Here is a 26,327-nt window from a genome sequence, read left to right on the forward strand (position 1 = left end):
TCTATATCTGACAAATGATGTAAGCATCTGAGGAGCAGTCGGGTGTCACTCTCCAGACTCCGTTTTCTGACAGCATGGTGCAGCCTGTATCCTGGATGGATTTGTCTGGCTGACCGTCTCCCCATCTGGTGAAGGTCAGAGGTCGGTTTTTCATGTCGGTCGCAAAATTCCCCTCTGCTTTATTATTGTTGATGCCGATCCAGGCCATTTTGTGAACTTCACCAAACACCTGGGTCAGGATGTTGTTCTCCTCCTGGTTCTGGGGCAAAGCCAGCTCTAAGCCTTGTTGGGAGCAGAACTCGACGGCCCTGGAGAAAGAGGCTCTCTCCTTGTTGGACACAAAGTATTTCTCACCAATGCTTCGCACAAAGTCATAGTTTATAGCTGAAAAAGAAAACAACATGTATGAGTAAATAAGCATGTTAACACATTTGTTTTCCATAAACTCTAAACTTGGGATGCACGACGATGAAGTTGATACTAATACCAGTGAATTTCCACAAATATCCATATGCAATTTGATACCGTGGTAAAAATGCAAAACCCAGAATAAAATTCTTTCATCGTTATTTTTCACTGCCACAAAACTCTTCTGAGCTTGTAGGACAAAAAACTGAGGGCCACATATAATACACACACATATAAGTGGAAGTCTTTAGTGCAGCAGTGGTTTCAATTTACTGACAGAACACTAACGCTGTGGCTGCAGCTGCACATGTCACTATCTTACATGCTGATATCGTTCCACCTTGTTTTCTTCTTCCTTTGGCATTTAACAGCAGACTGAAGCCCCTGTGGATGTAAAAGCTGTGTCTGTCACATCAGGAAGGATTACATCTCCAGTCCCTTCCATACCTTCGGTACCATAAAAAAGACGAGAACCGTCACGTTTTTAAAATTTTGGCATCGATTTGGTACTGAAGCATCGTTTCTCATGACGTCCCTGTTCTACACTGTCTCAGTATTGTCATTTAATATTTGACTCTTACCTCCTCACTGAGCTGAAATACAAGCCTGTGTACATTTAACCATACTTAAGCCACATTTTACTCAATTTAAAGGAGCGATGTGTCAGATATGGACTCTGGAAGGTGACTCCAAACAATTAGGGGACAGCATATCACCAGTGTAACTGCTAACTGCTGCTCACTATCTAGCTGCTCAGTAATTATCTTCGGTTGTAGCTACTAAATTAGCTGCCATCATCTCATTTAGCTGTGTAGCTAGTGGCCCTTAGATGACTCAGATATGGCCTTTGAGATCGATGGGGACCAGCAACAAAGGTAGCGAGGTGATTGATCGCAGCTCAGACCAGGAAAAGGTCAAACATATATGAACATAGGGCTCCCTTGTAGCTGAGCTGGTAGAGCGCGTGGCCCATATACTGAGGCTGTGAGTCCTCTGCAGCGGCTGCCAGCTCAACTCCCACCTGTGTCATCCCGTTACTCAGCCTTCTTTCCTGTCATATCTTCAGCTGTCACTATCAAATAAAGGCAAAAATGACCCCCAAAAATAATCTTCAAACATATCTGGACATGTCCAGTGAAGCTGCCAGATGGAGCCTCCTTGTTTGAGGGTGCGTTCAGGTCATAGTGGTGTTTAACACAGAGACATGTAAGCAGACGTGCTCATTTTCTCATGATTTTGAGGCCTAATTTTATATACTTAGCGATTTTCTTAATCTTTCAAATTTGGCTGGGTGGTTAATAACATGTTTCTGTGGCGTGACAAACTCAGAACACACAATTATTCTTGCTTTACAGTCTCTTTAAAGTTGTAGTAACATTATTATACAGAAATGATGCAGTGCAAACAACATTGTAGGGACGTACTGTGCTTGTAGGATGCAGTGTGATTGGGCTGTCGCCTCTTGAGGTACATATTAGTATTACTAAACAGGGAGGACCGCGGCTAACTGGTTAGCATGCTAACTTCTGTAAATATCAGTGCAACCTAATACACAAGTGTCTTTGACATGTCATAAGTGTTGCTTCTTCACATTCTGTTGATCATGTTAGTTCATATTTTTAAATGTTTTAAACTAACATTTTATCCATACCTTACACATTGTGTCTTAAATCTGATGCTCAAGAAAAATATTTATGACTTTTTGCATGTTTGCGAATAACAGAACTATGCAGTATATACATGAAAAAAGACACAATCATGTGTCCATGTGCACTCACTTCCTTAAACACCCCCTTGTAGTTCTTGAATAGGATACTTACCCCAGTTTAACTTAGCAAAATGGTTCTTCAAGGTTTCAATATTCTGGGTAACAGGCTCAAAGACGTCTGGAAGAAGCAGAGCAAGAATGATTACTTTTTGATGACTTAATACTTTAAGCTAAAGTACAGTGTGTCCACAGTTTGTGTGTGTCAGCCCTGTTCTTTAACAACTAGTGTAAAATTTCCTCGCACAGGAAGGAACAACTCCAGATAATGAAAACAGAAAACTTCTTTCTGCATGCCAAACTGTAAGAAATTACATATTGCAATCACTCGACTGAGCAAAATAATCCTGCAAAGTATATTCTCTAAAAAATAATTACCTTCACACTTTCCAGATGTTCCAGGAAGTCCAGTAGCTCCAGCAGGTCCTCGAACTCCTATGAAGCAAAAGTAGCAGAAGAAAAATCATTTTTGTTACAAGTCGAAAAGGTTTAAAGGTTTACAAGATTTTATAAACTGGATGGGACTGTGGATGTGCTGAAAAAATGTCAGCTCTGTAGGATATACAGGGGATATATTTAGATTTTTTGAAGTTTGGATTGTGAAATGTCTAGATATTTAGATTTTTAGACTCAAGCACCCTAATCAGTCATGACCAAAATTCATGCATCAACTGAGTCATGTCCTGAGATTTTCCTCTGAATCTATGCAGCAGATTAGGAGATATAAACTTTTAGTTTTGGTGGCGCCCCCTAAAGGTGAAAAACAATGCGCTTGAACATGTACACCTATTCAGCACTCCTGAACATACGTCTCGATTTTCTGCTTGATGTGTCAATGCCTTTGTGAGTTATTATAATTCTTTTTAATTGAGCTACTTATCTAAAAGTTGATTGGCTCATAAAATCCAAATGGATTGATGAATCAAAATCCCTCTGATAACTTTAGATCAGCATTGATCTTAGATGATCCAGACTGATTTTTGGGACGACTGGCCCAACGATCTGAGAGTATTTTGATAAAATTGATGAAGTCATAACAGATTTTTCAAACAGAAGACCAACTGAACAAAGATGCAGATTACTTGAACAATTAAAATGGCAAAAGTCTTTGAGTCGACGCCAAGCTGATCTCAAGATAATAGCTTTGTTTTTATGAGGCAATCCTGAGATCATTTTTTTTTTCCAGTGGAATTTACAACCTACTTGCCAGTCTTGGTGCATCTTTGTTGTATGTTTTTGCTGCAAAAATCTAGAAAATCAGAATTCAGAAAGAGGAAGAATGCGAACAAAAACATTATCCTGAGCAGTGCTTTTAAATAGGTAAGTAACTAAGTTATTATATAAATAATCAAAGTTTATTATATGTTGCGTTGCAGCTAGCAATTATTTTCATTGTTGATTTATCTGGCGATTTTTTTTCTCGATTAATTAATTATTGTTTGGTCTGTAAAATGTTAGAAAATGATGAAAAATGTCAATCAGTGTTTTTAAAAGTCTAAGAAGACATCCTCAAATGTTTTGATTTGATCACAGCCCACAAATATTCAGTTGACTGTCATAACAGAGTAAAGAAACATGCAGATCTAATTATATTTAGATTTAGCTGTTATAAATAGTTATGAGAGGAGTGCACTTGACTTGCTTGAGTACTACACCCACCCCACCCCCCCAATTGTCTGTGCATGTCACTGCTTTTAGCTGTTTGTGTTGGGTGGTTGCATTTCCAAATTTTGTCAATCAAGCTTCTTTTCCCTTTGAGTTTAGAAGCACGTATCGAAAGTTGCTTTGGACAAAAGCATCTGTTAAAAAATGAAATGTAATGGAATTCAGCTTGACCAGAGTCAGGTCAAAAATATTCTTGGGAGAACGGGGATTGTGCCGTCATCAACACAAACGTTTTAAGTAACTATTACAAACCTGTTGGTCCTCGTGGCCCTACAGGACCTCCTAGCCCAGGAAATCCTGTGTAACCTTTGGGACCAGGAGGACCTGGAAGCTGACTGTAGCCAGTAGGAGCCATCAGGCAGAGGGAGCAGAACAGGAGACACAACCTCATCTTCTGAATGCAGATCAGAAATCTGGATGAAACACAGTTAATAATTTTCCTGTTTACAGGCTCAACCTCATCACAGTTTCCGACCAATTAATCCAAAGTGTAGGAAACAAAATCAAAGTTGTGCAGTTGTCATTTCAAATCAAAGGCTAATGTCTCCAGTAGTTTCCACCTCGTTGTAACACTATAAAAAATAATGAAATTGTGGTAAAGTTACTCAGAATGTGTCCGTGACATTAATCTAGGAGCAGTTAGTGATAAACAGATGAAAACTCACAGTATAAACGAGGAGTGATCTGGATGTGTTGTTTCTTTGCTGCTTCCAAAGTGTCGAAGAAAATAGTTCAAAGTCAGGTTGTGATCCAGGGGAAATAAAAAGCAGAAGAATTTTTTATAGGATAAGAAAAGGGAACCAGCGCCTCCATCTGTTATGAGGATACAGAGCTTAGTGACAATAGATTTTTTTTTTTTGAAAATGCATTTCCATTCAGAAACATGCAATTAGATTCTTCCTTCTCATCTTTTTTTAAATCTTTTTTTTTATCTGTGCCATTTTTTTTGTTGGCAGCTGTCACATTTCCTCTTCTATAGCAGCCATAGTTGATGTTTCCATGAACTGAGAAAAAAAACAACATTTTTTCTGTCCGAATACTGATTCCAATACTTGAACTTTATGTATTGGCTGATACAGAGTATAGCATGTGCATTAGATTTGGGGAACTGGACTCAATATCCAGAAAACAGGGGGGAAAAGGGAAGTGAGCATGAAAGGAGTTGCTTAATGTGGGTGGAGGCAAACTTGTGACCTCCCTGAATTGCATACAGCAGTGAGTTATACCTGCAATATCCTGCTGTTGTTACACACATAGCATGTTGATTAATCCATCACTCTTTCTTTCATACAGATACTTTTTTTTGTCTTTTGCCTATGACACTGGAAAAGGCTTTGTCAATAACTACCTGTATAGAGTCAGAATAGCAACATTGTCATCCTGTTTCCACTTTAGTTCTGCAGCTTGAAATCACAAGCAGTTACAGATAAACAAAAAAAATGTCAAAAAAAAACATTGTTTGGGGAAATTAAGAAAAGCGTGCCAGTGTTTACACAACTACAATCTGGAATGTGTTTGTTAGATTTTGAAGGTTAAAAAGACTTATGAAGCAGGCATTTTTATTGACAAATGACACTGTTTTCTTTTAAAAAATAATAATTGCAAAGACGCAGGCTGTTACAACAGGAAATCCCAATTTAATCACAAGGTCTGGCATAAATGTCCAACCATTTGACAAAAGACAAATTAGACATTAAAGAAGTATAGAGCATAAAGCAGAGAAACACAAATATGATCACTGATGGCTGAAATTTCTCATAGAGCCATTACAATGATTATAATCAGGAAGATGAAGCACATGATGGGAGCCAGGACAGTGGCCCAGATGTTGAGGCAGCAGGCAGTGGAGCCATAGTGTCAGGCACCTTCCAGACATCTATTAAATCTCAATTTAATAACAAAGTCCGGCATTAATTCCCTACCACTTGACAAATGACAACTTGGTCATTAAGGGAATATAGATGAGTTCCATTTAAGACTTTCGTAACACCAGTAAAAACATATTTTTTTGCTTGAGGATATCAGTAAAAAGTTGAGCATAAAGCAGAGAAACCCAAGTATCACCAAACCACAGCAGCAGACAACTATTTAGTGCCAAAATTTTATCCGTATGTGCTGTATGTATTGATGTTCAAATGTCTTTACGAGGCCGAGACAATGACTACAATCGCGCAGATGAACCATATGATGCAACCCAGGACTGTGGACACGATGTTGAGGAGGCGGGCGGTGGAGCCATATTGTCGGGCACCCTCCACATCTCCAACCATCCTCCGGTCTCTGGCCTGGAAGGACCAAAGCATATTGACTGTTGAGTGATCATGCTTGACGTCAAGGAAACGTGAACTTCCATCTCATAATTCAATCTCATAATCAATGCTAATTGTTCTAGCTCTGACTCTTCATCTTCAAGAATGTTCTTTTATCTCATTTATTGACATTTTTTCTTTCTTCATAACTGTTTGTTTGTGTTTCATTAGTTAGATATTATTTTTTTCAGTCTAATAATATCTAAAATGTCTCCAAACTGACCTCGACTTAATTCATGCAAGCGTTCTGCAAAAAAGTTGTAATTTCAGAACTGTTGCACATAAACTCACCTTGACAGAGTGGATGAGAGCCGCCAGTCCGAGGCAGAAGGGGTTTGCGTAGACAAAGCAGCAGAGGGACCAGATGATGTGGTCCTTGGGGGGCTCGGTGGTGACGGTCACGGTGGTGTACTGAACCACCGAAGGTCCTCCAGGCTGTCCGGGGACCCCGTCCTGCTTCCCCTGAATCTGAACCACCTCACTACCTACAGGATTCATCGCTGTCGGCTCAACTGTGAAAAGCTGCGCAAGAACTCAACTGTCACTGTCAGTGTCGATTTCCTTTTAAAGTTTTTTGGGGGGTTGGCACAGACCCGGTTTTTCCACAGGAAGGCAATGAGGCAAAAGCAAACGGACCACACTTGTGTTGGCTGTTGGTTTAACATCAGTACTTCCCAGTGGTTTACAAAACAGAAGCTTGTAAGGTAACATTGTTATGCCCCTTCTTGACTAATACAAACAGACAAAGCTCTGCAAGAAGGTCATGTAAGATTGCATCTGTTGTATGTTGTGTTCTGCCATTTGATCTAACTTCACATTATGTTTTAAGTTTATATTAAATATTATATAGTAGGTATAGCAGGGTTGGGCAACTGGGCAAACATATCGCCTATTAATGATGGGCTGAATCCATCACTGGTTATTTGTTATTTCATTTTGGTGATGTAATGTTCTGCAGTGTGACAGCCACAGCCACGCCACGACACACTCTTATCCAGCGGTACAGTACGTACCCACTCAGCCGGACCGTTAGTGCGCTGAGCTGGGTGAGGAGTGAGAGGTAAACAGTCTGCAGAGCCAGACACTTTGCGCTCTTTTCACACAGTGAATTAAGGATTTAGTTCAACCAAACCAGAGTTGGTGATTGTTGGAAGAGAGGACAGACTAACAAAGAGAGTTTTGGTGGGACTTTCTGTTGAGTTTGAATGAAGTGTGTTTTATGAGGGTCTCACGAGAACAATGAAGCTCGTCTTAGTTTGGTAAAAGAGAGAAACATGAGTTCTCCCCCTCAATTTGCCCTTATCATGTTGCAGCCATTTTGCTGTTTAGACCATTTTTTTGGCTCCAGGCTAAGGATCTGAATGAAGATTCAGGCTAAAAACATGGCGTTTTTTTTTAGTCAAAATGGCATGTTGGGGCTTTAGGAAACTTGGATTACACCAGGTGAGCAGTATGGATCGCAGCATTTTATGTTTTTATTCTGTTGTTTTTTTAGACCACCATTCACTTCCTTTGTTTGGGAGATTGTGCAACACTGTTTTCCTGTGAAACTCCAGCAGTGTTTTGTGGACTAAAAAACTAAACCTGACCTTCAGTCTGCATGAGGACAAGTAGATAATGACTGGATTTTCATTTTTGGCTGAACTATCCCTTAAAGATTCCCAAAACAGAGGCTAACTAATGGACTGCTGTGGGCTGCAGTAGACGCAGGCTGCAGCAAAATGTATTTATGTTATCGTCAGGCAGCGTTTTCCATCAGGACACTGAAGCCGCTGTCTCTGGACAGAAACAGACTTTTATTTCTCTCAGGATTGGTAAGAGATTGTGTTTGTGTTTGTGTTTGTTAGTTAGTTTGTGTTATTGTTTAACTTTGTGTAGTACTAGAAACACATGCAGAGCTTTATTTTTTATCTTAATTTTAAATCATCTGAACTGATGCTGTATCATAAGAGAGCATAAATAAGTGACACCAACATCTTTTCATAAATAGACTTTACAACTCCTGAGGTTAAATATGCTGGTACACATATTCTCAGTGACCATTTTGTTAATATTTTAAAAGAAACAAACATGTTTCAGGACATTTCTGGGTGACAGTTTTAGGAATTCATATCTTTATAAACCAGTTTTGTCATTGTTGAACAAATGTGGAACAAAATGTGTTCATTTATCCCAGATTTTCTGCATGCTGTTCATTTTCATTTCCTCTTCTTGTTGAATTTTTTTGGGCAGGATGGGGGTGGTTCAGCTTTAGACAGATAGGAAATGGGGGTAGACAGGGGAAAAACATGCAGGGCTGCAGGCCAGAATCAAACCGCACATAAGGTGCGCACCCCACCAGCTGAGCATTTTTCCTCTTACCTGTAGAGCTATTTATCAATCTAAATAGTTTTGGTGAGAGTCCAATACACAAATGTCTTCCCGCTCTCAAATGTAATTGGACTAAATGGCACCTTGTTTTAAGGATGGGTACCAAAACCCAGTATTTAGATTACTTGAATTGACAACAACTACACTTATTACAGTAAGCAGGTGCAATAAAATCCTTGTGAATAAAATGCCATGACTGTTCAACAAGGATAAGTAAGTTAACACACTGAAAGTGATATTTTAATCTGCTTTGCCCATTGTCTTTCATTCGTCGGCTGTTTCACACAAGCACAGTATGCAGCAGCAAAATGACTGAGCTCCGGGCGTCTATGCAGGATTATGAAACTGTGCCCTGCCCATCACAGTCATATGTAATATAAAGTAATGGCAGGGGAGAAACTTTGACTCTTAAACTCAAAGAACCACTTTAGTGCATGGATTGAACAGGCAAAAAGACTTTTATTGGAGGATTAATGTTTCCACGCTGTCTGTATCTTCATCAGAATCACAAAGACACACTTACAGGACACTTTAATGCCAAAACAGGAGAATAGGAGAAGGTCATTACATAGTCCCACATAGCCAGACCTCTCTCGACAGTGCTCAGTGCTGGAGAAAGGTTTGGCTCCTCACACAGACATTCTGCGATATATATATGACAGTAGGCTATAAGAAGTGATGGGGCACCTGCACAGGTACAAATACTGTAAGCTGTAACAGGTGACAGTGCACCTTCACACACATGAAAACTGTAAGCTTGTCTTGACATTTTACCAGCTAACCTTTCTGTGTATTTTGCCTCGCTGTATTGCACATATGCAGAATTCCACGCAGGCACACTTTGTACATTTTTAAACATGGAATCGCCCATTAATGCTTATTTAAACTTAAGAAAGTAGATTCTACTGCAGAAATAAAGTAGTTCTAATAGATTATTTCATAGGAAGATAACACGAAGTTGCTCACAACAAGATCTGTGGATTATTTTGAGTAAATGGGTCATGATTTTTGGAAGGAGATGCTGGTTTTGAATTTTTCAAATGTATTTTTTAGGTGCTTTGAGCTCCACAAGCTGAGTATCATTTTGTTCCATTATATCAGAGAAACAACAGACATCTCTACAGCTGATATCTCCAACTCACACCAAAACAATCTAAGTGAATAAATAAATAATAAATAAATAAACACTACAGGCCAGAGAAAATGTGTATTTTTGATTGATTGATGAACTGTCCCTTAAAGGTAAAGACTCGAGACTTGCTTGTGACTTGCATGTGTGTGGCTTATTCTAGTTAGTTGTATACATCTATCAGATTGGTACTCGGTATACATAAAGTTCAAGTATTGGAATTAGTATAGAAAAAGTTGTATATTTTCTCAATTCTTGGAAACATCAACTATGGCTGCTATAAAAGAGGAAATGTGACAGCTGCCAACAAAAAAATTGGCACAGATCTAGAAAAAAGGTTAAAAAATACAAAGGAAGAATCTAATTGCATGTGTCTGAATAGAAATGCATTTTTAAAAGAAATCTGTTGTCACTAAGCTCTGAATCCTCATAACAGATGGAGGCGCTGGTTCCCTTTTCTTATCCTGTAAAAAAAATTCTTCTGCTTTTTATTTCCCCTGGATCACAACCTGACTTTGAACTATTTTCTTCGACACTTTGGAAGCAGCAAAGAAACAGCACATCCAGATCACTCCTCGTTTATACTGTGAGTTTTCATCTGCTTATCACATTAGCCTTTGATTTGAAATGACAACTGCACAACTTTGATTTTGTTTCCTACACTTTGGATTAATCAGTCGGAAACTGTGGGTTCAACTGAGGTTGAGCCTGTGAACAGGAAAATCATTAACTGTGTTTCATCCAGATTTCTGATCTGCATTCAGAAGATGAGGTTGTGTCTCCTGTTCTGCTCCCTCTGCCTGATGGCTCCTACTGGCTACAGTCAGCTTCCAGGTCCTCCTGGTCCCAGAGGTGACATGGGTCTTCCTGGGCCACGAGGTCCTGCAGGGCCACGAGGACCATTCGGTTTGTAATAGTTACTGGCTTAAAAAGTTTGTGTTGATGACGGCACAATCCCCGTTCTCCCAAGAATATTTTTGACCTGACTCTGGTCAAGCTGAATTCCATTACATTTCATTTTTTAACAGATGCTTTTGTCCAAAGCAGCTTTCGATACGTGCTTCTAAACTCAAAGGGAAAAGAAGCTTGATTGACAAAATTTAGAAGTGCAACCACCCAACACAAACAGCTAAAAGCAGTGAGTGACACGCACAGACAATTTGGGGTCAAAACATCTAAATAAATCCTCTGTAAGTACTACATTTTTTCGACATTTTCAGCACATCCACTGAATTGTGCAATCTATAAAGCAATTAACCAGTCAAAATCAACTAATCATTACAAAGATTTGAAAGAGGCTGTTCTTTTAATAAATAAAATAATAAACCAACCAATCTAGTCTCCAAATACAGATGTGCAGAATACATATTGTCAAATGATGAAGCCGTTAATTTTCGGTTTACACATGTACTGTTTTCAGCTCTAATTTCCCTTTCCTAATCTACACCAATCCTGAGACAAATATATATACAATGGGTCCAATGTATTTTGGTCACTTGCAAGACTGACTCTAAATACGACATACTACTGACTCTGAATACGTTCATGCTTGACAGAGGATAAACTCTTTTAACCTGTAACAAAAATTACTTTTCTTCTGCCACTTTTCCTTCACAGGACCAGCAGGACGTTTTGGACCTCCTGGACCTCCTGGACCATTTATAACATGTGAAGGTGATTATTTTTTAGAGAATATACTTTGCAGGATTATTTTGCTCAGTCGAGTGATTGAAATATATAATTTCTTACAGTTTGGCATGCAGAAAGAAGTTTTCTATGTTTTCATTATTGGGAGTTGTTCCTTCCTGTGCGAGGAAATTTTACACTAGTTGTTACAGAACAGGGCTGACACACACAAACTGTGGACACACTGTACTTTGTACTGTAATCATAAGTATGATATGTCTTGGTCATAATAAGAAATTGGTTATTACCATATCACTGAAGCACAAAATATCTCAAATAACCAGAGAGGTGAATTAATATCTCTGTGAAACACCATGAAGAAAAGGTAAGTAGAAGAGGTCACTCAGTAGAGTGCAGATCCCCATCAGGCAACTGATGGTGAAGCACCTACTGCAATGTCACCACAACTATCAGATGCAACCAGCTGAGGTTTGTAAAGTTCTGCGAGCAGTGACATGACCTCCACATGTGTTGTCCAGACTATTTTTACAGAGGAGCACAGAGGACTGATAGAGTTAAACATTATATAAATTGTCATCACTTCATCATTATATTTTTTATCAGATATCTTTGTGAAATTGAGTTAGAAATTATGGAGTTGTGGCAAAAAATGAGTTTAGTGAGGTCAGAGTGACCTTGACCTTTGGCCACCAAAATCTAATCAGTTCATCCTTGAGTTCAAGTTGACATTTGTGCCAAGTTTGCCAAGAAATTTTTTAAAGGCTTTCTTGCTCTGCTTCTTCCAGATGTCTTTCATTCTGTTAACCAGACTATTGAAACCTTGAAGAACAGCATTGCTAAGATAAAACGGGGTGAGTACACACGATTGTGTCTTTATTCATTTTTAATGCATTGTTCTGTTATTCGCAAACATGCAAAAAGTCGTAAATATTTTTCTTGAGCACCAGATTTAAGACTATGGCCAAAATGTTAGTTTAAAACATTTAAAAATATGAACTAACATGATCAACAGAATGTGAAGAAGCAACACTTACGACATTATGTCAAAGACACTTGTGTATTAGGTTGCACTGATATTTACAGAAGTTAGCATGCTAACCAGTTAGCCGCGGTCCTCCCTGTTTAGTAATACTACTATGTACCTCAAGAGGCGACAGCCCAATCACACTGCATCCTACAAGCACAGTACGTCCCTACAATGTTGTTTGCACTGCATCATTTCTGTATAACAATGTTACTGCAACTTTAAAGAGACTGTAAAGTAAGAATAATTGTGTGTTCTGAGTTTGTCACGCCACAGAAACATGTTATTAACCACCCAGCCAAATCTGAAAGATTAAAAAAAATCGCTAAGTATATAACATTAGGCCTCAAAATCATGAGAAAATGAGCACGTCTGCTTACATGTCTCTGTGTTGAACACCACTATGACCTGAACGCACCCTCAAACAAGGAGGCTCCATCTGGCAGCTTCACTGGACATGTCCAGACATGTTTGAAGATTATTTTTGGGGGGTCATTTTTGCCTTTATTTGATAGTGACAGCTGAAGATTTGACAGGAAAGAAGGCTGAGTAACAGGGGATGACACAGGTGGGAGTTGAGCTGGCGGCCGCTGCAGAGGACTCACAGCCTCAGTATATGGGCCACGCGCTCTACCAGCTCAGCCACAAGGGAGCCCTATGTTCATATATGTTTGACCTTTTCCTGGACTGAGATGCGATCAATCACCTCGCTACCTTTGTTGCTGGTCCCCATCGATCTCAGAGGCCATATCTGAGTCATGTAAGGGCCACTAGCTACACAGCTAAATGAGATGATGGCAGCTAATTTAGTAGCTACAACCGAAGATAATTACTGAACAGCTAGATAGTGAGCAGCAGTTAGCAGTTACACTGGTGATATGCTGTCCCCTAAATTGTTTGGAGTCACCTTCCAGAGTCCATATCTGACACATCGCTCCTTTAAATTTAGTAAAATGTGGCTCAAGTATAGTTAAATGTACACAGGCTTGTATTTCAGCTCAGTGAGGAGGTAAGAGTCAAATATTAAATGACAATACTGAGACAGTGTAGAACAGGGACGTCATGAGAAACGATGCTTCAGTACCAAGTTGATGCCAACATTTTAAAAATGTGATGGTTCTCGTCTTTTACTGTACCGAAGGTATGGAAGGGACTGGAGATGTAATCCTTCCTGATGTGACAGACACAGCTTTTACATCCACAGGGGCTTCAGTCTGCTGTTAAATGCCAAAGGAAGAAGAAAACAAGGTGGAACAATATCAGCATGTAAGATAGTGACATGTGCAGCTGCAGCCACAGCGTTAGTGTTCTGTCAGTAAATTGAAACCACTGCTGCACTAAAGACTTCCACTTATATGTGTGTGTATTATATGTGGCCCTCAGTTTTTTGTCCTACAAGCTCTGTGGCAGTGAAAAATAACAATGAGAGAATTTTATTCTGGGTTTTGCGTTTTTACCACGGTATCAAATTGCATATGGATATTTGTGGAAATTCACTGGTATTAGTATCAACTTCATCGTTGTGCATCCCAAGTTTAGAGTTTATGGAAAACAAATGTGTTAACATGCTTATTTATTCATACATGTTGTTTTCTTTTTCAGCTATGAACTATGACTTTGTGCGGAGAGTTGGTGAGAAATACTTTGTGTCCAACAAGGAGAGAGCCTCTTTCTCCAGGGCCGTCGAGTTCTGCTCCCAACAAGGCTTAGAGCTGGCTTTGCCCCAGAACCAGGAGGAGAACAACATCCTGACCCAGGTGTTTGGTGAAGTTCACAAAACAGCTTGGATCAGCATCAACAATAATAAAGCAGAGGGGAATTTTGCGACCGACATGAAAAACCGACCTCTGACCTTCACCAGATGGGGAGACGGTCAGCCAGACAAATCCATCCAGGATACAGGCTGCACCATGCTGTCAGAAAACGGAGTCTGGAGAGTGACACCCGACTGCTCCTCAGATGCTTACATCATTTGTCAGATATAGAAAGGCCTTCGATCCTTTGCAAATCTTGCTTTCACTGAAAGTTTTTCACTTGTCCTTGTGAACCTGTAGGTGGGTAGCAGGACACGGCAGCAAGAAAAAAAATCCTTATGTACTCCCACATTATGTTAATTAATCAATAGTTGCTGGAGATGTAAACATGTAAACTGCTTCAGTTTAGGAAAAACTGCTCTCAGGTATGTTTTCTTTGAAATGTAACAGTTTTTATTGATATTATTCATTTAAGTATAACTGCTTTAGCAACATGGTATTATTACTGTCGCACAGACATTCTTATATGAAAAAGAATTAAAGTAACTAATAAATGAAATACTGTACAGCACAAGTATATATAAAGAGTATTCTTAAGGCATAGAATAAAGCAGCACAATAAAGTGTACAGCAGAATGTTTTAGTGAAAACATGTGAACTGAATATTTTGGTTTGGTTGCCTCATCAAAAGTGACAGGAATCTTTGGGAATCTCACCGTTTGATTCAGAATAATTTCTGATTCAAAATCACTTGATTTAAAGGAAAAATCTGCAATATATTTACTGCAATAAATCATAAAGTGACTTGTGTCTTGTGAAGAATTTAAGACAATCCTGAATTACAAGCAGTTGTCCTGAATCCTGAATCTTAGCTTTGTGTATTGTAACTGTCAACAGTGTAATGATAAGCGATATATTATTATTATTATTATTTTAACTTTTCTTACTCAAGAAATGGCTCCACGATACAAAACAATGTTAAATGAGGTGCATTTCTACCATTTCTAGACTGATGATTAATGATTGTTTATGCATTTTTAATCAGTTCATTCTCAACAGTGGTTAATGTTTAATCATTAACATCCCTACCAGCACTGATGTTGGTTTTTAGATAATAGCATATAATCTTTTCTAGGGCTGCAACTAACTGCAAATTATTTATCGATTCATGTGATGATTATTTTCTTGATTAATCAATCATCAATCAACCAGTATGAGGGTAGAAAAAATGTTTTTTCTCAATTCATGAAAACATCAACAATGGCTGCTATAAAAGAGGAAGTGTGACAGCTGCTGAAAAAAAATTGACACAGATCAGGAAAAAAGTTTAAAAAGGCTCTGAATCCTCATAACAGATGGAGGCGCTGGTTCCCTTTTCTTATGCTATAAAAAAATTCTTCTGCTTTTTATTTCCCCTGGATCACAACCTGACTTTGAACTATTTTCTTCGACACTTTGGAAGCAGCAAAGAAACAACACATCCAGATCACTCCTCGTTTATACTGTGAGTTTTCATCTGTTTATCACTAACTGCTCCTAGATTAATGTCACGGACACATTCTGAGTAACTTTAACATAATTTCATTATTTTTTATAGTGTTACGACGAGGTGGAAACTACTGCAGACATTAGCCTTTGATTTGAAATGACAACTGCACAACTTTGATTTTGTTTCCTACACTTTGATTAATTGGTCGGAAACTGTGATGAGCCTGTAAACAGGAAAATCATTAACTGTGTTTCATCCAGATTTCTGATCTGCATTCAGAAGATGAGGTTGTGTCTCCTGTTCTGCTCCCTCTGCCTGATGGCTCCTACTGGCTACAGTCAGCTTCCAGGTCCTCCTGGTCCCAGAGGTGACATGGGTCTTCCTGGGCCACGAGGTCCTGCAGGGCCACGAGGAGCACCAGGTTTGTAATAGTTACTGGCTTAAAAAGTTTGTGTTGATGACGGCACAACCACCGTTCTCCCAAGAATATTTTTGACCTGACTCTGGTCAAGCTGAATTCCATTAGTGGCACTCCTCTCATAACTATTTATAAAAGCTAAATCTACATATATCTAGATCTGCAACAATTAATTGATTATTAATTGATGATTAAATTCATCACAACATATCACTGTTTGAGTAATATTTTAAGTTATGTTTTCAGCTTCTTAAATGTGAATATTTTCTTGTTTTTTGGTGTTCTGCTCGAAAGATCTCAACTTTTATGACTTCATCAATTTTATCAAAATCCTCTCAGATCGTTGGGCCAGTCGTTACAAAAATCAGTCTGGATCATCTAAGATCAATGCTGATCTAAAGTTATCAGAGGGACTTTGATTCATCAATCCATTTGGATTTTTATGAGCCAATCAACTTTTAGATAAGTAGCTCAATTAAAAAGAATTATAATAACTCACAAAGGCATTGACACATCAAGCTGAAAATGGAGACGTATGTTCAGGAGTGCTGAATAGGTGTACATGTTCAAGTGCATTGTGTTTCACCTTTAGGGGGCACCACAAAAACTAAAAGTTTATCTCCTAATCTGCTGCATAGATTCAGAGGAAAATCTCAGGACATGACTCAGTTGATGCATGAATTTTGGTCATGACTGATTACATGATCCAAACCTCAAAAAATCTAAATAGATCCCTTACAACATAGTGGCTGAGCCCTTTAATGCTTCATAGAGGATGGGTTCAATGTATTTTGGTAACTGCGTCACTTGCTGTAGGAAGGCTGACATTCAAATCCCTAGATACTTTCATGCTTGCCAGAGGATAAACCTTTTTGATGTGTAACAAACATTACATTTCCTCTGCCTTTTTTGCTTCACAGGACGTCCTGGACCTCCTGGACCTAGAGGACCTCCTGGACTTATAGGACCTGCTGGACCACCTGGACTTTTTGGACCTCCTGGACCAGTTGTATTGTGTGGAAAAGGTGCTAATATATATATATATATATATATATATATATATATATATATATATATATATATATATATATATATATATATGTATGTGTGTGTGTGTGTGTGTGTGTGTTAAAAATTTGTGTTCGTAAAAATTCCTTTATGCAATTCTTGCTCTGCTTCTTCCAGATCCCTTTGGTTCTGTTAACCAGAATATTGAAACCTTGAGGAACAGTATTGCTGAGTTAAACCAGGGTAAGTATCCTATTCAAGGACTACAAGGGGGTGTTTAAGGAAGTGAGTGCATGTGGACACATTACTGTGTCTTTATTCATTTATATACTGTGTTGTTCTGTTATTCACAATCATGCAAAGAGTCCAAAATATTTTTTGAACATCAGATTAAGAATTTAAGACACAATGTGTAACATTGTTGCAGAGATATCTTCTGAAGTTAGCATGTTAACCAGCTAGCCCCAGTCCACCTTGTCTAGTAATACTAAGTTGCATCTCAAAAGGCGATAACCCGATCCCACTGTGCCTCACAAATACAGTTTGTCCCTACAGTGTCGCAATTCAGATGTGTCACATGTGACATAACAATGTTACTGCAACTTTAAAGATACTGGAAAGCACCATTAAATAATAATAATAGTAGTCATTATACATTTTTTATAATAGCGCCTTTCATGACTCTCAAGGTCACCTTACGTCAGATAACAACTACGGCATAGATCATACAGTCATAAAAAACATGCAATCAACAGCAACAGTAGCAAAACATACAGATTGTAGTGCACAAAAATATAGATGAGATGCAGTTAAATGAGTTAAAGGGAGTGCGTCAGATGGGTTTAAGAGCAGAAAAAAAGAAAACCAGAGTTGTCATTTCTGGAGGCGACAGTGTGTTTGAGGCGAACTGATAATTATACGTTCACAGTAACCAGCATGAGAACGGTGCCATCAAACTATTAAGAGGAAAGGAAGAAATGCTTCCAACTTACTAACTTAGTGAAGCAGTTCACACATAGACCTCTGGAGGGTGACTGAGTTTCACTTCATGTTAATGTTACATTAACAACATATCAAAACTGTTCTCCTTCTTGTCCTGAAATACGCATTACCATTAGTTTTTTAAATGGCTTTACTCCAAAGGCTACCACATGATAACAAAAAGCTTGCAGTCGTCATATGTCATGACATTTTGTCAGTAAATTGAAACCACTGCTGCGCTGAAGACTTCCACTTATATTTAAAGCTCAGCAGCAGAAATATTAACATTAATTTCCAGACATGGCAAGTTGTTCTCCTGACAGTGTGTCAGGTATAAAAAAAAATCTTCCCGTCAGTCTTTTGTCCTACAAACTCAGAACCATGGTATCAAATTGGATATTGAGAATCATGGAAATTTACTAGCATTGGTATCAACTTCTAAATTTCTGGTATTGTGATATCCCTGGTTCAGAATTTACGGAAAACAGGTGTAAACAAGCATATTTACCTGTGCATGTTGTTTTCTTTTTTCAGCTATGAACCATGACTTTGTGCGTAGCGTTGGTGAAAAATACTTTGTGTCCAACAAGGAGAGAGCCTCTTTCTCCAGGGCCGTCGAGTTCTGCTCTCAACAAGGCTTAGAGCTGGCTTTGCCCCAGAACCAGGAGGAGAACAACATCCTGACCCAGGTGTTTGGTGAAGTTCACAAAACGGCCTGGATCGGCGTCAACAATAATAAAGCAGAGGGGAATTTTGCGACCGACATGAAAAACCGACCTCTGACCTTCACCAGATGGGGAGACGGTCAGCCAGACAAATCCATCCAGGATACAGGCTGCACCATGCTGTCAGAAAACGGAGTCTGGAGAGTGACACCCGACTGCTCCTCAGATGCTTACATCATTTGTCAGATATAGAAAGGCCTTCAATCCTTTGCAAATCTTGCTTTCACTGAAAGTTTTTCACTTGTCCTTGTGAACCTGTAGGTGGGTAGCAGGACACGGCAGCAAGAAAAAAAATCCTTATGTACTCCCACATTATGTTAATTAATCAATAGTTGCTGGAGATGTAAACATGTAAACTGCTTCAGTTTAGGAAAAACTGCTCTCAGGTATGTTTTCTTTGAAATGTAACAGTTTTTATTGATATTATTCATTCAAGTATAACTGCTTCAGCAACATGGTATTATTACTGTCGCACAGACATTCTTATATGAAAAAGAATTAAAGTAACTAATAAATGAAATACTGTACAGCACAAGTATATATAAGGTGCATTCTTAAAGCATAAAGCAGCACAATAAAGTGTACAGCAGCAAAGTGCTCTCATTCATTCTTTCATTCATTTCTTTATTTTAGTAAAAATATCTGAACTGAATATTCTGGTTTGGTTGCCTCACCAACAGTGACAGGAATATTTGGGAATCTCACCGTTTGATTCAGAATCAATTTCTGATTCGAAATCACTTGATTTAAAGGAAAAATCTGCATATTTGCTGCAACAAATCATGAAATGACCATGATATGTCATCAGAGATCAGGGAAACATGTTCTCGCTTCTCTGAAATTTGTGTTTGGAGCTGGAATGACGTTTTGTATAAATTAGAGTTCAAATAGTGCCAAAAAAAAAAAAAAAAGAAAAGAAAACCTCAACAGTAATGTCTAGTCGTTCTAGTTGTTCCTGTAGATTTTACTGCAGAAATATGAAACTCGTGCCTCGCACAATATATGCCACCAGTCCAAACCAGCATTGCTGTACCTTGTAAACGTTACAAAAACACACAGGCGCCGTAGCTTCTTATTTTTTCCTTTTTTACATCATAAAACCACAATACACTATAAACAGGGAAGCCACTGTTAGGGAATTTTCCAGTTTTAGGTATCATACTAGGACCTTGTGTATTCATATTAATACCAATAAGCTAATTCTATATGCTGTAGATGTGGTGGGTCTGACCTTATTTTGGATATAGGTTCATCACGCCGTTATCTGTGAATGTTTAAAGACTATCCCAGAGGTCCAAAACTCCAGAATTGAAGGGCACATCAGGACAAAGCGTGTACTGATTATTCTTCCATTCTCCTCAGCCAAGTAAGACATTTTGAACTCCTGTGCACTTTCTCTTTTTTATGAATGAGCAAAAGATAAAACACACCACAATACACAACCCACAGCACATATACGACACTACAGTTAAAATGCCACAATACATGATGCACACAATACACAAATACTAACACCTTAAAACTTTGACAGAAGAGTGGGTACAGCTCTGGTTTGCTTTCTGCCAGCACTTAACCTTCATTGTAAATCATTTGTTACTTGAATCAGTTTGATTTCAGTTGCTAATGTGTTCCAGAGTTGACAGCCTGTTATGGAAAAAGCTGATTTTCCACATTTAGATTTATGATGTGGTATTTTACTACTTACCCTGCTCCTGGTTACTGTGTTACTGTCTTGTATTTGAATAAGTCTGGAAAGAGGCCCTGGAGCTTGACTGCTGAAACATTTAAAGACTAATAACAGTAAACAAAAACTGATGACACTGTCAAAACTGATATGCATATTCTAATATGTGACAGTGATGCCACTGGACAGGCTTTTTGTCCGTTATTATCAGTGCATGATTTTATAAGGAATGCAATATGAAAAATGACAGAAAATCATGTAGTGCTGCCTGAGTGGATATATAGTACCCAATTAATTTAAAACACTTAAGGTTCATCAGTTTTTAATATCTTCTTCACATGTTTACCAAATTTAAGTTAAGGATCTAAAATTACTCCTAAAAACTTGAATTCTTTGAACTACATTCTGTATCTTAATCTCAAAAAGTGAGCCCTGTTTTCTAAAATAAAAATACATTGAGCATTTTTTTCACAATACAAGATGATTATGTTGCAGCCACTGATGACAGTGAAATGAAATAACCACTCTAGCAAGGTAATCTAACACAGTGAAAATGTAACTGTGGACTTTGTTTACTCAACCACAACCTAATTTTATTCTCAAAATTTCACAACCACTTTTCAAAGAGTTTCGAGTATTTATTTATTTCAGTTGCTGAAAACTCTGCTGAGTCTCGTAGACAGGAAATCTGAATAGTTGGACATTCAGACTTGCTTGCAAACAGCAGTTAAGAATCATGGATTAGTTCCTTTTGTAGCTCAAATAAAAACACATAGCTTTTGCTCAAAGATATCAGTAAAAAGATATGAAAGGTTGCAAATTGTCTCATGAGTGCAAAGCAGAGAAACAGAAGTATCATGAAGCCAAAGCAGTAGACAACTTAAACAGTGTTTCAGAAGTGCAAATTAAACTTGGGATTTGTGGGTTAGTTGTGTGTTGACATAATACTGATGTACACACTATATAACTGTAGAAATACAACAGCAAATAAAATGAGGCCAGTGATGGAACCCAGGACTGTGGCCCAGATGTTGAGGCAGCAGGCAGTGGAGCCATAGTGTCGGGCACCTTCCAGATCTCCAACCATCTTCCGGTCTCTGGCCTGTGAGCATAAAAGCATATTGGTTTTTAAAAGTGATCCTGCTTGAATTTAAGGGAACTTGCACCAGGGACTCACAGGAAGTGGGAGGACAGTGAAGCTCTGCAACATAAACCCCTCCTGCGAACAACATCCATCAAGTGTCTTTTGTGCTGTCATCACTTCTGTCCATATAGAAACACAAGTCCAGACCTTTTCTTGTGATCAAGCATGAATTTGCGTTACGCTCAAAAGAACATATTATCATGTCTTACAACTTTTACTGCCTTCACAGGGCTGACGGGGTATTTGACACGGAGTGAACCTGTTTATTTAAAAGCTTCACGTTCACGACGTTCACTCATTTGTTGAAGCTGTGGAGACAAAAAACGTCCAAACCACAACTTTCTGCTGTTTCTCTATTTCCTACTTCAATTTATAATTTTTACATTTTTCTGCTTCATGTCCAGTTTCTGACTGTGAATGCCAATGAGCAGATGATGCCTGTAAATGAAATGGACATCCTAGGAATAAGCAAACATTTTACAGAGCAGCTGGTTATGTACTTGGTAATATCAATATGAACAGTTATGGACTTGTGCCCTGCAGCAGGTTAGACATTTATTAACAACTACAAATAAAACAATAAGTCGGCTTGTATGTGGCTGTCAAAGGCCTCAGTACACGAGGTGGACAGGAGCAGGGTGCTGCACACTAGAATCCCATTCTTTTCAGATTTACTAAGTTATGTTTATTGTTGTTGTGAATAAAGAGAATAGAAACGCACAAACACACAAACCCACGCACAACCACAAACAGCAGTAATGCTATTTCTAACAAATACAGTGCATGGAAAGATATATTTGATATTTCATCATGTGGAGGGAAAAATTCAGGGGAATTGAGACATTAAACAGCAGAGCAGAGAGGAGAGAAATGAAAAGAGTTTGGAAAGAGTTGAGACTGATCTATTATAGCGTATAAAATCATTTCTATTATTTATAGCAGATTATCAGTGTGTCAGATTCACTCGTGGAGCGCGGACAAAATGGAGGAGGTGCTGAAATTATCACTGCAGATCTCAAGTCCCGCTCTGTGCATAAATCACAATTGGTTAATGCTTGCATCAAATAGAAGCATGCAGCACTTCTGCATTCTGTGACCAGTGTTGAGAGCCTGAACCCAGACTCATAATTCCCTGCAACCGTTTTTGTAGATTCTCGGTGTGATTGCTTTCTCTCTCTCTTTCCCCATATTTAATTTTTTTATTTTGCATAATTGTTCTACTTCTGATTCTTCATCTTCAAGGAGTTTTTTTTAAACAATATATGAAATTATCCACTCTTATCTGCCCAGCTGGATCATATCAGTATAAATGTAATTTTGGATCATGCAGGAATTATTTAATGATTACAGATTTTTCCCCACCCTATAATATATATCTGTTTGTATTTATGATCCTATTTTTTTTTTCTGTATGCGTTCACTCCAGAGAATATCAATCAATCATGTTTGTTTATTCATTGTAAGAATGCCGTTTATCTGTTTTTGTAAGTTAACTTCACATATATGATTTGTGTGAAGTCATATTTCGATTGATTTCACACAGTGCATCAATTTCACACTGTTTCTTATCTTTCATCCTTCTGCCATCGGGGTCGCAGTTCGTCCTGTCTCCAGCTTATGCGTCAGAGTTACCGGGAGCATCGCACATTTTCACGGCAAATTTGTTGAAAGTGGCCGAAACTGGTGTCTGGGACCCCTCTCTGCATGTTGTAGATGGTTCCTGCTCCAGCACACCTGATTCAAATGATCAGCTCATCATCAAACCTCTGCAGAAGCCTGATAATTGGACTGCATCTTTTCCCACAAACCCTGTGTGGCCTTTTCAAGAATTGATATTTGAGACTGCAAGATGGTGCTAAAACATTGATTTTCTTAACAGACAATAACAGATTTGCTCACGAATGGCATAACAGAAAAGAAACTTAGATCTGTGGCGCATGAACTCACCTTGACAGAGAAGATGAGAGCTGCCAGTCCGAGGCAGCAGAGGTTTGCCCAGACAAGGTTGAAGATGGACCAGACGATGTGGTCCCTGGTGGGCTCAGAGGTGATGTTCACAGTGGTGTATTGAACCACTGTAGGTCCTCCAGGCTGTCCAGGGACCCTGTCACAACTCGCCTGCAATGGAACGGTCTCAGATGAGAGATGTACAGGATTCATCGCTGTTGGCTCAACTGTGGTTTGGAGTGCAGGATGCTGAATGGTGTGCAAGAACCCAAGTGTCAATGTTAAGTGTTGATTTCCTTTTTCTTGGGTTAACACGTGTTTTTTTTTTCCCCACAGAAAGCCAATGAGGCAAAAGCAAACATGAACTGTGTGCCAACACAAGTGTGCTGACTTCCGTTAGCACACAGTTCACGCTTTTTGTTTTCTTAAAAAATGAAACGTTTGTGCATTCTGTCCATCAAACAGTCTTTTACATTCTCCTTGAGTGCCACATTTAAAAATGAACATGCAAAAGATTCTGATGTGTTTTTACAATTAGGTCACCTTTTTTAGAGATGATGGTGTAACATTAAATATGTCCACATCAAAGAGCCTAAAACACAGAATGGCTGAAAAACTCTTAAGTCTTAAGATCATTTTGATATTGTGAATATGTTTAATTCATTAACATTGACAGCACCTGCTCACCATCAGAGATTTGGTCTTATATAATGCAGTACAAATGAGGGTTTAGTCAGGAATAGCCATGAACCAAAAGTTCCAGTGATGAGAATCAAGGAAGTCCTGCTGTAAGTCAAGCAAGACAAATCATCATCATCATCATTGCCCAGGTCAAGCAAGTCATACAAAAATCTGATGATCTACTGCAATTTCTGCATTTGAAACTAATAATCTGTAATAATTTAATCTGATTCGTTCAACAGTTTATTACAGGCCAGGGTCACTCAATGTCCGAGATGAACAAAGTCTGAACACCGAGTTCAAGTACGAATCTAAGTATCTTGTCCATGAGGCCCCTGCAGTCATAGCAAGAAGCTCAGTCGCGGTTACATCTGTTGTGCTGCCGTTTTATTAAACTTCACATTAAAACCCAGTCAAACTTACATACAGCACATGGTAACGCTATAATTGTGAGGAAAAATGTGTATGCAACCACAATATTTCCCCTCTCAAAGATCTCACAAGCACATTTCAGAGTTACGAAACACAGACATGAAACTTATATTTCTTGACAAATCAAACTGTTCTCCTCAAACAACAGCTGAGACACAGATGAGTTTTATTAAAGATTTTTTTGTAACACAGATTGTTAAACTGTTTTATTTGAAGATATAAGTAAAAAGTTATACAAAGTTAGTAACTGTGCCATGAGCATGAAGCAGAGAAGTATCACAGCAGCAGACAACTCTAAAACTGTTTTCAGTTTTGTCTTTATGATTATGACTAGTATCTGTATCTGTATCTGTAGGATTGTTCCTGTATGCTCACAACAGTTATTGTAACAATGAAAATAATTAACGTGAGGAGAACCAGGACGGTAGACGCAATGTTGAGGCAGCGGGCAGTCGAGCCATCTTCCGATCTCTGGACTGAAAAGACAAAAGCACGTCTCATAATCTCTCTTTCTCTTTCTCTCTCCTCCATCCATGTATCTGTGGTCATGAAGTTGTTTATTTATTTATAATCACTTAAAGGAGAAATGTGTAGCACTTGCTTGTGCAAAAACAAGAACAGCCATCCAGATAGTGAGTTTAATATTTGATCTATGGTTGTAGCGAGTCTTTTGCTCCAAACACCTTCTGCAAGTTTATTAATGATTTCTTAGACAGTATCATTGATGTCAGAGGAGCGAGTATTTGAACCTAACAAGTTTCCTTAATCTCTGATGACATATTGTGGTTGTTCTATGATTTATTGCAGTAAATATATTACAGATTTCTCCTTTAAATTTTTTTTTTCTAGTCAATATCTTTTTAATTGTTATGTTCTGGGCAAAGGCCTAGACCCTGGATGCAGAGACTGAGATTGTGAAAGTCTTCAAAAAGCTGGTGTCAGTTCAGGAGCACGAGAGCTGCGCACACGGTCGGGAGGCACACTGAAGGCTGCACAAAAAACACTGAAGATTAGAGCCACGAAAAAACACTGTAAGTCCACTGGAGAACTAGAGACTCGCTGCACAACGTTACCAACTGCAACTGAATAGTCCGGCACCGGAGTGATAATTAGGCCAAGCTTATATAGCAGGGGGAATGAGATGATGAGAGCCAGGTGCGTCTCATTGTGCTGAACCAGCCAATGATTGCCGCCGCTGCCACACACACTGCCCTGGAAGGAAAAGGGAGGGGGAAGGGGAGACAGAGAAAAAAGAAAGACAAAGCAAGCCAGACAAAAACCAAAAACCCTACAACCATGACATTAATTTTATTATCTAAACTTTTGAAGTGAGGAATAGTCTTTTTCACCCCAGCTGACGTTCTTCTGAACAAAAGGTGTCATGGTTATCAATAATCAGGTATTACTTACTTTTCCGAAAGCAGCAAAAAGGCTGGTGAAGCTGTCTGCCAGAAACATGTTCTCTTTTCCCCGTCCATTTTGTTGTTCTCAAAGTATTTAAATATTATATTTGAAAAACTCAGAACTGTCCCACAACAGGTTTAAGTGACAATACAAATATGCAGGAAATGCATTAAACCACAACTGTCTGCAGGGCTAAGAAAATAGAAGTTTTCCACTACATCAGTTGGACCTGTGACCTTGAGCTTGACAATAACAATCGATGATGGGTCCTCCACTTTAAATTGATCAGCGGTTTATAACTCGGTCATTTGTCTGTCAGTGTCAAGTTCAGCCCGTTATTCTG

General features: G+C 38.7%; 5 protein-coding genes across 5 annotated transcripts; 2 read left to right on the top strand and 3 right to left on the bottom strand.

The window, feature by feature from the left end:
* Position 1: 1 nt before the first annotated feature.
* On the bottom strand, positions 2-1,438 carry LOC146317005 (mannose-binding protein C-like). The gene is made up of 2 exons (XM_084734154.1): positions 1,339-1,438; positions 2-384 (listed from the first exon to the last, which is right to left on the bottom strand). Exons 1-2 carry the CDS (start codon positions 1,436-1,438, stop codon positions 2-4), a joined length of 483 nt encoding a protein of 160 aa, XP_084590280.1.
* A 4,111-nt stretch (positions 1,439-5,549) lies between these two features.
* Positions 5,550-6,704, bottom strand: LOC146317006 (dispanin subfamily A member 2b-like). Its single transcript, XM_084733387.1, has 2 exons — positions 6,439-6,704; positions 5,550-6,123 (listed from the first exon to the last, which is right to left on the bottom strand). Exons 1-2 carry the CDS (start codon positions 6,643-6,645, stop codon positions 5,980-5,982), a joined length of 351 nt encoding a protein of 116 aa, XP_084589513.1. The 5' UTR covers positions 6,646-6,704; the 3' UTR covers positions 5,550-5,979.
* Positions 6,705-10,055: 3,351 nt separating this feature from the next.
* LOC146317007 (mannose-binding protein C-like) lies at positions 10,056-14,765 on the top strand. Its single transcript, XM_084734663.1, has 5 exons — positions 10,056-10,232; positions 10,392-10,553; positions 11,256-11,320; positions 12,079-12,144; positions 13,920-14,765. Exons 2-5 carry the CDS (start codon positions 10,414-10,416, stop codon positions 14,300-14,302), a joined length of 654 nt encoding a protein of 217 aa, XP_084590789.1. The 5' UTR covers positions 10,056-10,232; positions 10,392-10,413; the 3' UTR covers positions 14,303-14,765.
* A 150-nt stretch (positions 14,766-14,915) lies between these two features.
* On the top strand, positions 14,916-19,227 carry LOC146317008 (mannose-binding protein A-like). The gene is made up of 5 exons (XM_084734662.1): positions 14,916-15,575; positions 15,821-15,981; positions 16,899-17,003; positions 17,164-17,229; positions 18,502-19,227. Exons 1-5 carry the CDS (start codon positions 15,427-15,429, stop codon positions 18,882-18,884), a joined length of 864 nt encoding a protein of 287 aa, XP_084590788.1. The 5' UTR covers positions 14,916-15,426; the 3' UTR covers positions 18,885-19,227.
* A 2,074-nt stretch (positions 19,228-21,301) lies between these two features.
* On the bottom strand, positions 21,302-24,734 carry LOC146317009 (dispanin subfamily A member 2b-like). Its single transcript, XM_084734156.1, has 2 exons — positions 23,468-24,734; positions 21,302-21,478 (listed from the first exon to the last, which is right to left on the bottom strand). Exons 1-2 carry the CDS (start codon positions 23,678-23,680, stop codon positions 21,302-21,304), a joined length of 390 nt encoding a protein of 129 aa, XP_084590282.1. The 5' UTR covers positions 23,681-24,734.
* Between the last annotated feature and the right edge of the window lie 1,593 nt (positions 24,735-26,327).

Source organism: Lutjanus erythropterus, chromosome 13 (assembly GCF_056507025.1).
Source record: "Lutjanus erythropterus isolate fLutEry1 chromosome 13, fLutEry1.hap2, whole genome shotgun sequence".
NCBI classification, from domain to species: Eukaryota; Metazoa; Chordata; class Actinopteri; order Lutjaniformes; family Lutjanidae; genus Lutjanus; species Lutjanus erythropterus.

Excerpts from the sequence above, each read along its gene's own strand:
- LOC146317007 (XM_084734663.1), top strand. The coding sequence starts at position 10,414 with ATGAGGTTGTGTCTCCTGTTCTGCTCCCTCTGCCTGATGGCTCCTACT. Across the intron at positions 11,321-12,078 it reads ACCATTTATAACATGTGAAG|ATGTCTTTCATTCTGTTAAC; the intron begins GTGATTATTTTT and ends TGCTTCTTCCAG. Across the intron at positions 12,145-13,919 it reads CATTGCTAAGATAAAACGGG|CTATGAACTATGACTTTGTG; the intron begins GTGAGTACACAC and ends TTTCTTTTTCAG.
- LOC146317009 (XM_084734156.1), bottom strand. The coding sequence starts at position 23,680 with ATGAATCCTGTACATCTCTCATCTGAGACCGTTCCATTGCAGGCGAGT. Across the intron at positions 21,479-23,467 it reads CTCTCATCTTCTCTGTCAAG|GCCAGAGACCGGAAGATGGT; the intron begins GTGAGTTCATGC and ends TTATGCTCACAG.
- LOC146317005 (XM_084734154.1), bottom strand. The coding sequence starts at position 1,438 with ATGACACAGGTGGGAGTTGAGCTGGCAGCCGCTGCAGAGGACTCACAG. Across the intron at positions 385-1,338 it reads CAGCTACAAGGGAGCCCTAT|CTATAAACTATGACTTTGTG; the intron begins GTTCATATATGT and ends TTTCTTTTTCAG.
- LOC146317008 (XM_084734662.1), top strand. The coding sequence starts at position 15,427 with ATGGAGGCGCTGGTTCCCTTTTCTTATGCTATAAAAAAATTCTTCTGC. Across the intron at positions 17,004-17,163 it reads AGTTGTATTGTGTGGAAAAG|ATCCCTTTGGTTCTGTTAAC; the intron begins GTGCTAATATAT and ends TGCTTCTTCCAG. Across the intron at positions 17,230-18,501 it reads TATTGCTGAGTTAAACCAGG|CTATGAACCATGACTTTGTG; the intron begins GTAAGTATCCTA and ends TTCTTTTTTCAG.
- LOC146317006 (XM_084733387.1), bottom strand. The coding sequence starts at position 6,645 with ATGAATCCTGTAGGTAGTGAGGTGGTTCAGATTCAGGGGAAGCAGGAC. Across the intron at positions 6,124-6,438 it reads CTCTCATCCACTCTGTCAAG|GCCAGAGACCGGAGGATGGT; the intron begins GTGAGTTTATGT and ends TGGTCCTTCCAG.